This window comes from Theropithecus gelada, chromosome 1, assembly GCF_003255815.1.
Source record: "Theropithecus gelada isolate Dixy chromosome 1, Tgel_1.0, whole genome shotgun sequence".
NCBI lineage: Eukaryota > Metazoa > Chordata > Mammalia > Primates > Cercopithecidae > Theropithecus > Theropithecus gelada.
The window spans coordinates 186,386,665-186,398,832 of NC_037668.1; the positions used below are offsets into that span (position 1 = coordinate 186,386,665).

The window sequence follows — 12,168 nt, forward strand, 5'->3', positions numbered from 1 at the left end:
CCTTCAGTCTTTTTTGATGATTTATATTATGAGCTCAACAGACTACCACATCACATTTCACAGAATTTGACCTCAGAGAACATGTTATATAAATACTTAAAGAATGCCACTGTGGAACGATTGCTACATTAAGGCTCTTGGGAACTGTGATAATTATAGAGATGGCTCAGCTACATTTCAGAAACTGCCTTTACTGCAAACAGCTTAATTTTTTTGAAATGTAAAAGTATTCATATGACCAAAGCTTCAGGGTGTAGATTTTCTTATTGATCCCAATATTTCAAAGACATGATGATGCTCTATGATATAGAAGACTTCAAGTTAGAAAGCAGCCCTAAGAGTCAAACATCCTTTTTTTTTTGGAGACAGGAATGTGAGACTATTTTGTCTTGCCAAATATGGATCACAAACATTAGTTTTTCAATTTTCATTTATCAGTCATGATAATGTACAAGAAAAACAAACACACACAAAAAACAAATTCCTTTAAACTACATTAAAAACAAAGGTGAACAAAACAACACAGAATAAAATAAAATCAAGAAAAATCAAGATCAACAGTAAATATCAATACTTACACATCAAAGTAGACTGTTAGCATAATAAAGCTAACATATAGCCACAGAAAGACAAAAGTATCAACAATCAAGATACAATTTTGCGTCAATACCTCCTCATTTTGGCCTGGGAGTTCATCAAGGCCTAAGCGGCTGGATTCTGCTTTTCTCCCTCCCTCCCTCCCTCCCTCATGCTTCCATCCTTTTCACACTGGGGTACCAGTGTAGGAGGCTCCTGGATGTAGCTAACCGTGCGGCAGCACCTAAGGCAGCAGTGGCTGTACTTCGAGGAATGTAGAGCTTCTGAGAAATCTGGCACTCATAAGACAAAATCAAAGACAGCTGGTCCATGGATTCTTGGCTCTTGTCTTTGTACACTGTAACAGCACGGTTGCTAGAAAAATCTTCATTCTTTAGGATCTCTGGTGAGCTTTCCACTGGAAAAGAAAGAGTACACAAACATCTTTTCACGGGGTTCTCATACTTACTGCCTTCTTTCCCCCATTCTAGTTCTATACTAATTGGTATTACAATCATTTTCTGTTAGGTCGCGACAATTACCAATGGTTAATCAGAGAAGATGAGACTTAGAAACCAGTCAACAAATGGAAAGGAAATGGGGAATCATGAATTGAGATAAAATAAATCTTGTCGGGATGAAGGTGAGAGAGGGAAAATATACTTATGAACAAGGAAGGGATGCTTTATTTCTAGGAATGTAATAAAAATAAATTGGATATAATAGATAATCCCAGAGAAGAGCCCATAAGTGCTTCTATTTCCTTCCAGCACTAAGCTGAATGGTGTCCCACAGGCATTCTCTGTTGCCAAAGTTGTTCCAATTCCAAGTCTGTGCCAGGATAAAAATAAAACCATCCTAGACTGTGGTTGCTAAGAAGTCCCCCAAACCAGTTATCAGCCATAAAATGAATGCCTAAGTAATTCATTTTAATTAAGAAGAAATAACCCTTTAAATAAAATGGCTGGAACTGCAATGCTTGAGATTTCCTAACAGCCAAGGAAGGCGATGCTAAGCACTCCGAGATGTGTACTCGTAGCTGGTCTATAAACCGCTTATTACCTGCCTACAATGAAAGAAGGTGCTTTTTCTGGCATCTAAACCAACACATTGCTTCTTTCAAGAAAGTCCTGCTTAAAAAAAAAAAAATTCAGGTGAGCTAAGCACGTGTTCAGCAATGTAGCTGCTTGAATACTCTGGAATAAATTCCTTACAGTGTAGTCCACTGCTGCAAACCCTTCAAACTGGCACCAGTATGTAGACTACGTTTTGAATAGCATTGTTCTAGATCTTAAAAGCATAGATTTCAAAAAATTCAGAGAAAAAGGAGGCATAATCCATTATTTAATTCATCTTTGCATTTTTAGCATCTAGCAGAGTAATGCGTGGTATATGTTCCACACTTTTGTGAAGAGATGTTCAAGGAAGATTTGACAGCATATTCTAAAAAGTGAAATTCTGATCATAAAACTATAGTGTCTACTAGAGAGGAAAAAGAATAATTTAATTAAATAATGTGATTTTACAGGAAGTCTTAGGTGAGCTCAGATAGTAAAAGGTATGAAAAGCAGGAACACATGACCAAAGAATTTAAGAGTAGCAAAATTTCTGCTTTCAGTCATGGTGTTTTTCGACAAGAATATTTACTCTTTTGCCTTACACAACTGGAAAACTGGACAAAATGTATGAAACAACAGCTTTCAGACATTGAACAAGCATCCCAGGACAGTGACCCCTGAGAGAAGGCAATCTGTAAGTGCTTTAGCTCCCTGAAAAGACTTTTCAGGCTGTAGTATGAGGAGGAGGAATCCAGATTGAACCAGGTAGTCTCACTGAGTTGAGAAAACAAAGTTCAGAATTCAGAAAGGCTAGGCGTCTAGAATTTGTGGATATAAAGTACCAGAGAGGAGGCAGCTGCAGAGAGACAGAGAAGAAACTGAGGATCTGCTGAGAGGTCTCCTTGAGTCTTGGACTGAGTAGTCATCTGACTCCTGTGCATGTGAGCAAACTACGAAGGCCAGGGAAAAACTACCAGAAAGGAGCAGGCAGAATAATCATTAGATCTTACATTGGGACAGAACAGTTTGTGTTCTCATCAGCCATAGCGGAAAGACATCCTAACACATGCAACATCAAGTCCATCAATAATCTCAGAAGGTATTAGGTACTGCCTAAATAGCAAAGCCAAACCAAACCAGACCTAGACCACAGGCTTTTCCAGACCAGCCTAATAAACCTAAAAGGAACACTGAAAGAAAAAAAAAGATTGGGAAATTAAACTGCATCTCCTCACCCCAAGAAAGGACAGGAAGAAAAGGAGAAAGGGAAGAAATTAAGCCAACACATATATACACCATGGAATACTGTGCAGTCATAAAAAAGAATGAGTTCATGTCCTTTGCAGGGACAAGGATGAAGCTGGAAACCATCATTCTCAGCTAACACAGGAAGAGAAAGCCAAACACCGCATGTTCTCACTCATAAGTGGGAGTTGAACAATAAGAACATGGGCACAGGGAGGGGAACATCACATATTGGGGCCTGTTGGGGGGTGGGGGGCAAGGGGAGGGATAGCATTAAGACAAATACCTAATGTAGATGACAGGTTGATGGGTGCAGTAAACCACTATGGCACGTGTATACACTGTGTAACAAACCTGCATATTCTGCGCATGTATCCCAGAACTTAAGTATAATAATAATTTAGAAAGAAATTAAGCTGACAATGTAAAATTCACAATGTCTGGCATTCAATAAAAAATTACCAGAGACAAAGAATGTATAAGACCTATAATCAGGAGAAAAAAAAAATCAATATAAACAGATTCAGAAATGACACAGAATTCAAAAGTTATGTATATGATAGAATCATAAGACATGGATATTATAACAGTTGTTTAAAGAGCACTCTATTCAAGAAGATAAAAAGGAAAACATGACTATAATGTGGAAAAAAATGGAAGATATAAAAAAGACCCAAGTCAAACCTCTAGAGAAGAAAAATACACTGGGCCAGGTGCCATGGCTCACTCCTGTATTCCTAGCACTTTTGGGAGGCAGAGGCGGGCAGATCACCTGAGGTCAGGAGTTCGAGACCAGTCTAGCCAACACAGTGAAACCCTGTCTCTAGATCTTAAACACATAGATTTCAGAGAAAAAGGAGGCATAATCCATTATTTTAGAACTTAAAAAATTAGCTGGATATAGTGGCACAAGCCTGTAATCTCAGCTACTCGGGAGGCTGAGGTGGAAGAATTGCTTGAACTTGGGAGGCAGAGGTTGCAGTGAACCGGAAGTGCACCACTGCACTCCAGCCTGGGTGACCGAGTGAGACTCTGTCTTAAAAAACAAAAACAAAAAAAACACTGAATTAGAAACTGAACAAGACGACTGGTACACTTGGAGACATAGTAGTAGAAACAAACTCAAATGAGACACAGCAAAGTCTGAGAGTAAGAAATGTATCAGTGAGCAATAGAACAACATCAAACAGTCTACCACACGTGTAACTGCAGTTACAAGAAAACGGGGGAAGGGTGACAGAAAAATTAAATTTTTTTGGCCCTGTGGACCAAATCCAATTGATTTTATAAATAAAGTTTTATTGTAATACAGCTACTCTCATTCATTTACCTATTGTCTGTTTTCATGCGGTAACAGCAGAGTTGAATAATTGCCACAGACCATATGGCCTACAAAGCTAAAAAGATTTATTTTTCGGCTCTTTGCTGAACCCCAATTTATACATTGGAATGAAGAACACTGGAATGGAAAATGTGTGAGTAAACAAACTTTTCTCATTTTTAATATCTTTAAAAGATAATTGACTATAAAGCAAAAATAACAAGAACTGGATATTTTTGATATCCAATCCAAGAATTGGATTGTGGGGTTTACAACGTATTTAAAAACTGAAATATATAATAACAATAGCTAAAAGGCTGGCATGGGAAAAATGAAAAGTTTTAATGTTATACATAAAGTGGTATCATTTGAAGGAGACAATTTAAAGAAATATACTATAATCCCTAAACCACTAAAAAAAGAACAAAACTACCAAGCCAATAAAGGAGATAAAGATGGAATTTTAAAAACCTCACTTTAAAGGTAGGAAAAGAGAAAAAAGGGCATAAGACCAAATGGACAAACAAAACAAATAGCAAAATAATGTATATTAACCCATATCAATTGTCACCTTAAGTTGTCCAAACATTCCAATTAAAAGAAGAGATTGTCAAGATTGATAAGAATGCAAAACCACACCACGTATTTACAAAATTTTATCTATCTACATTTTTATGTTTTTGAAATGGGGTCTCACTCTGCTGCCCAGACTGGAATGCACTGCTGCAATCGCCACTCATTGCAGGCTCAACCTCCTGGGTTCAAGTGATCTTCCTGCTTCGGCCTCTCAAGCAGCTAGGATCACAGGTGCACACCAGCACACCCGGCTAGTTTTAAAAAAAATTTTTGTACAGACAGGGTCTCACTATGTTGCACAGGCAGATCTCAAACTCCTAGGGTCAAGTGACCCTCCTGCGTTGGCCTCTCAAAATGCTGGGATTACAGGCATGAGCCACAGCACCCAGCCAAGAAACCTATTTTAAGTATAAAGATACAGATAGGTTAAAAGTGATAGGATGGCAATAATATGCCCTGCAAATGCAAATCAAAAGAAATTTGGAGTGTCTTTATTCATATCAACTACATAGATTTCAAAGCAAAGAATATTATGAAAGATAAAGAGTAAATTAATAATGATAAGTGGATTGATTCATCCAGAGAGCATAATAACCCTAATTAACAGAGCTTCAAAGTTCTTGAAGCAAAACCTGTTAAAATTGAAAAAAGAAAAAGACAAATCAACTACTATAATTAGAGAGTTCAACAATTATCTCTCAATAATTGAACAATTAGAAAATTAGTAAGGATATAGAAGATTCAAACAACACTATTCATCACCTCGACCTGATATTATGAAATACTTTACCTATCATCAGACTATATACATTGTTCTAAAGTACAGATAAAGCATTTACAAAAATAGAGCACATTGTAGGCTATAAAAGTGTCAAAAATTTTAAAGAATTAAAATTTGTTACTTGATCACAACAAGTTAAATTAGAAATAAATAATAGACATCTGGAAAACCCCCAAGTATGTGGAAATTAAACAACATAATTCTAGATAACCAATAGGTCAAGAAGAAAATTCACAAGGGAAATTATAAAATATTTTGAAATGAATGAAAATGAAAATGCAACATATCAAAATTCATGGGATGCAGCAAGAGCAGGGTTTAGACAGAAAATTGTATCACTAAACACATATTAGGAAAAACTATAAAATGAATGATCTAAGGTTTCAATTTGAAAAACTAGAAAAAGAAAATTAAGCCCAAAGTAATCAAATGGAAGGGAAAAGAAAGAACATAATGAAATGGAACAGAGATAAACAGGAAAATCTATGCAACAAAAAATCTGGTTATTTGAGAAGTTCAATAAAATTGATAAACCTCTAGGCACACTAAGATCAGGCAGGAAAAAGATGGCACAAATTACTAATATCTACAGATATTAAAATAAGGGAATATGAAAATTTATGTTAATAAATTTTACAGTTTAGACGAAATGGATAAATTCCTTGAAAGAGAAAACTACCAAAGTTTACTTGAGAAGAAACTGATAATCAATAACTTTGTATCTGTTAAAGACATTAGCTTAAAATACCTTCCTTCAAAGAAAACTCTAGGTCCAGAGGTCCTCACTATTGAGTTCTACCAAACATTTAAGAAAGAAATAATATGAATTCCACACAAATTCTTCCAGAAAATATTAATGGAAGAGAAGGAAACACTTCCCAACTTATTTTATGAGAGCAGCATTATCTGGATACCAAAATCAGACAAAGATATTATTAAAAAAACTACAGATAAATATCCCTCATGAACATGGCCATAAAAATCCTTAACAATACTTTAACAAATAGAGTCTAACATTATATAAAAAGGATAATATATCACGACCAGGAGGGCATTATCCCAGGAATTTAAGGTTGGTTTAATATTTGAAAATCAATATAATTCACCATCCCATAAACAGTCAAAACAAGCAACAGCATAATCATCTCAACAGACGCAGAATAAGCATTTGATAAGATTCAACACCCATTCATGATAAAAACTATCAGAAATCTAGGAATAAATTGGAACTTTCTCAGCCTACCAGGAGCATCTACAAAAAGGCTACAGCTAACATCATACTTTATTTGTAAAAGATAAAATGCTTCCCTATAAGATCAACAACAATGCAAGGACGTCACTCTGGCCTCTCCTATTCAGCTCTATAATGGAAGTCCTAACCAGTGCAAGGAAAAGGAAAAATGGCAAACAATTTCACAAGTAGTAAACGGACTTTTTCCCCCCAACATATGAAATGTCTATACAGAAAATCCCAAAAAAGCTATTAGAACAAATTAATTTAGCAAGGTCACGGAATATATGAAAACCAACTATATTTCTATATACCAGTAATCATAAAAAATTGAATTTAAAATGCCATTTATTCAATAGTATAAAAATACTGAATACTTAGGGATAAATTTAACAAAAGATGAAAAACACCTATGCACTGAAAACTACAAAACATCATTGCTAGAAATTAAAGAAGGATAAATGTTTAAATATAGTTGATTAAGATGCTGGATAGGAGGCAGGACTAGCTTGTAGCTCCTGCTTGGATAGACAAAGCAGCACGTGGACACTCACGTCGTGAACTTATGTTCCTGTGGTAGTTCTTGGAGCAAACAGGGAAAGCTGAGAGAATCCATAGACCCTTTGAAGAAACTGGATCACCCCTGAAGGTTCCCTGAGATGCCGAAAAACTGTGAGTCTTCTTGCTTTCTCAACGGGGAGGCTCGTGGTCTGGGGCAAGTTCTCAGCCCTGGTCACCAGCTGCCTAGAAATAGACTTGGTGCTGTTGCGGGGGCCACGGTGGGAGTGAGACTGGCCTTTAGAACTGCAGGCTGCATGGAAGCGGGGTGAGGCCTGTGACTGCCGGCTTTCCCCCACTTCCCTGGCAACCTGTATGACTCGGCAGAGGCAGCCATAATCCCCCTGGGAGTATAACTCCACTGGACTGGGAACCACACCCCCACCCCCATAGCAGCCACAGCAAGCCCTCCCCAAGGAGGGGCTAAGCTCAGACACACCTATCCCTGCCCCCACCTGGTTGGTGATCTTTCTCTACCTGCCCTGGTAGCGAAAGACAAAGGTCATAATCTCTTGGGAGCTCTATGGCCCTGCCCACTGGCTGAGAAACCTGAATACTTAACCAGGTATGCCTAGGGCAAGTTTGCATCCTCCCTATAGGGCCACAGCTGATGTACTCTTGAAAGCACCATCTCCTGGCTGGAGGTCAACCAACACAAAACCAGTGCACTAAACACACACACAACCAAGGACCCTCAAAGAGTCCACTTCACTCCCCTGCTACCTCCACCAGAACAGGTGCTGGTATCTATGGCTGCAAGACCTGAAGATGGATCACATCACAGGACTCTTTGCAGACACTCCCCAGTACCAGCCCAGAGCCCAGTAGCTCCACTTACTGGCTAAACCCAGAAGAGCAAAAACAATCACCACAGTTCAGTTCTCAGGCAGCCCCAATCCTAGGGGAAAGAAGAGAACACCACATCAAGGGAGCATCCTGTTGGACAAAAGAATCTGAACAGCAGCCGTTCAAATCCCAGGTCCTCCCTCTTATATACTCTACTCAAATAAGAAGGAACCAGAGAAATCATTCTGGTAATATGACAAAACAAGGTTCTTTAACACCCCTAAAAGATCACACCAGCTCACCAGCAATGGATTCAAACCAAGATGAAATCTCTGAATTGCCAGAAAAATAATTCAGAAGGTTGACTATTAAGCTAATCAAGGAGGCACCAGAGAAAGATGAAGTCCAGCTTAAAGAAATCAAAAACATGATACAGGATATGAAAGAAAAATTCTTCAGTGAAATAGAAAGCATAAATAAAAAACGATCACAACTTCTGGAAATCAAGGACACACTTAGAGAAATGCAAAATGCACTGGAAAGGCTCAGCAATAGAATTGAACAAGCAGCAGAAAGAACTTCAGAGCTCAAAGACAAGGCTTTTGAATTAACCTGATCCATCAAACACAAAGAAAAAAGAATTTTAAAAAATGAACAAAGCCTCCAAGAAGTTTGGGACTAGGTTAAACATCCAAACCTAAGAGTAGCTGGTGTCCCTGAGGAAGAAGAGAAATCTAAAAGTTTGGAAAATGTATTTGAGGGAATAATCAAGGAAAACTCCCCTGGTCTTGCTAGAGATCTAGACATCCACATACAAGCAGCTCAAAGAACACCTGGGAAACTGATTACAAAAAGATCACTGCCTAGGCACATAGTCATCAGGTTATTTAAAGCCAAGACCAAGGAAATACTCTTAAGAGCTGTGAGGCAAAAGCATCAGGTAACCTATAAAGGAGAATCTATCAGATTAACAGCAGATTTCCCAGCAGAAATCTATAAGCTAGAAGAGACTGGGGTCCTATTTCTAGCCTCTTTAAACAAAACAATTGTTAGCCAAGAATTTTGTAGCCAGCAAAACTAAGCTTCATAAATGAAGGAAAGATACAATCTTTTCCAAACAAACAAATGCTGAGAGACTTCACCACTACCAAGCCAGCACAAGAACTGCTAAAGGAGCACTAAATCTTGAAAAAAATCCTTGAAATACACCAAAATAGAACCTCCTTTAAAGCATAAACCTCACAGGACCTACGTAACAATAACACAATGAAAAAAACAAGGTATTCAGGCAACAAATAGCATGATGAATAGAATAGTACCTCACATCTCAATAGTAACATTGAATATAAATGGCCTCAATGCTCCACTTAAAAGATACAGAACTGCAGAATGGATAAGAATTCACCAACCAAGTTTCTGCTGCCTTCAGGAGACTCACCTAACACATAAGGACTCACATAAACTTAAGGTAAAGAGGTGGAAAAAGATATTCCATGCAAATGAACACCAAAAGCTAGCAGGAGTAGCTATTCTTATGTCAGACAAAACAAACTTTAAAGCAGCTGCAGTTAAAAGACAAAGGGACATTATATAATGACAAAAGGACTAGTACAACAGGAAAACATAGCAATTCTAAATATACATGCACCTAACACTAGAGCTCCCAAATTTATAAAACAATTACTACTAGACCTAAGAAATTAGATATCGATGGCAACACAATAATAGTAGGGGACTTTAATACTCAACTGACAGCACTAGACAGAAAGTCAACAAAGAAACAATGGACTTAAACTATACCCTACAACAAATGGAATTAACAGATATTTATAGAACATTCTACCCCACAAATGCAGAATATGTATTCTATTCATCAACACATGGAATATTCTCTAAGACAGACCACATGATAGGTCACAAAACAAGCCTCAGTAAATTTAAGGAAATTGAAGTTATATCAAGTACCCTCTCAGACCACAACAGAATAAAATTGGATATCAACTCCAAGAGGAACACTCAAAGGCATGCAAATAGAAGATGGAAATTAAATAACCTGCTCCTGAATGATCACTGGGTCAACAATGAAATCAAGATGGGAATTTAAAAATTCTTTGAACTGAATGATACAACCTATCAAAACCTCTGGAATACCGCAAAAGTTGGTGCTAAGAGGAAAGTTCATAGTATTAAATGCCTATATCAAAAAGTCTAGAAGAGCATAAATAAACAATCTAAGGTTATACCTCATGGAATTGGAGAAACAAGAAAAATCCAAACACGAACTCAGCAGAAGAAAGCAAATAACCAGGATCAGAGCAGAACTAAATGAAATTGAAACAAAAAAAGTACAAAAGAAAAATGAAAAACAAAGGTGGTTCTTTGAAAAGATAAAAATTGAAAGACCATTAGTGAGATTAAGAAGATAGAGGATCCAAATAAACTCAATTAGAAATGAAACAGGAGATGTTACAACTGATAACACAGAAACACAAAAGATTATTCAAGGCTACTTTTAACATCTTTACACACGTAAACTAGAAAACCCAGAAGAGATGGATAAATTTCTGGAAATACACAACCATCCGAGATTAAGCCAGGATGATACAGAATCTCTGATCAGACCAATAACAAGCAGTGAGATTGAAATGGTAATAAAAAAATTGTCAACAAAAAAAGTCCAGGACCAGATGGATTCACAGCTGAATTCTATCACACATTTAAAGAAGAATTGGTACCAATCCTATTGACACTATTCCAAAAGATAAAGAGGGAATCCTCCCTCAATCATTCTATGAAACCAGTATCACCCTAATACCAAAACCAGGAAAGGACATAACAAAAAAAACTACAGACCAATATCCCTGATGAACACAGATGCAAAAATCCTCAACGAAATACTAGTGAACTGAATCCAGTAACATATTGAAAAGATAATCCACCATGGGCAGAGGGGTTTCATACCAGGGATGCAGTGATGGTTTAACATACGTAAGTCAATAAATGTGATACACTGTGGGGAAAAGAAAGAGAGATCACCCTGTTACTGTGTCTATATAGAAAGAAGTAGACATAAGAGACTCCATTTTGTTCTGTATTTGAGATGCTGTTAATCTGTGACCCTACCCCCAACCTTGTCCTTGCAAGAGACATGTGCTGCGGTGACTCAAGGTTTAATGGACTTTGGGCTGTGCAGGATGTGTCTTTGTTAAACAAGTGCCTGAAGGCAGCTTGCTGGTTAAAAGTCATCACCATTCTCTTAATTTCAACTACCCAGGGACACGTACACGGCCAAAGGTCGCAGGGACCTCTGCCTAGGAAAGCTAGATATTGTCCAAGGTTTCTCCCCATGTGATAGGCTAAAACAATGCTGCTAAAAGGTTTATGGAGATGTTTGCATATGCATCTCAAGGCACAGCATTTTCCTTTAAACTTATTCATGTCACAGAGATTTTTGTTCATATGTCTTACTGCCGATTTCCTCCCTACAATGATCCTATTGTCCTGCCACTCCCTTATCTTTAAGATGGTAAAGATTATTATCAATAAATACTAAGGGAACTCAGAGACCGGTGCCGGCATGGGTCCTCTGTAAGCTGAGCGCCGGTCCCCTGGGCCCACTTTTTCTTTCTCTATACTTTGTCTCTGTGTCTCATTTCTTTTCTCAAGTCTCTCGTTCCACCTAACGAGAAACACCCACAGGTGTGGAGGGGCAGGCCACCCCTTCAATACACCACATAAGCAAAATTAAAAACAAAAATCACTTGATCATCTCAATAATGCAGAAAAAGCATTTGACAAAATCCAGCATCTTTTTATGATTAAACCCTCAGCAAAATCGGCATAAAGGGACATATTTTAAGGTAATAAAATCCATCTATGAGAAACTCACAGCCAACATTACACTGATTGGGGAAAAGTTGAAAGCACTTCCCCTGAGAATTGGAACAAGACAAGGATATCCACTTTCACCACTTCTATTCAGCGTGGTACTGGAAGTCCTAGCCACAGCAATCAGACAAGAGAAAGAAAGAAAGGG

General features: G+C 37.7%; 1 protein-coding gene across 6 annotated transcripts in view; it reads right to left on the reverse strand.

Moving 5' to 3' along the window:
* Positions 1-412: 412 nt before the first annotated feature.
* TDRD5 (tudor domain containing 5) overlaps positions 413-12,168 on the reverse strand; it is a 95,638-nt gene continuing 83,882 nt past the window's right edge. For all 6 annotated transcript variants that reach the window (XM_025396871.1, XM_025396879.1, XM_025396853.1 and 3 more), the window contains one exon: positions 413-994. In XM_025396871.1, coding sequence (XP_025252656.1) covers positions 747-994 — 248 coding nt within the window. In that variant the 3' untranslated portion in view covers positions 413-746. The remainder of the gene's footprint in view (positions 995-12,168) is intronic.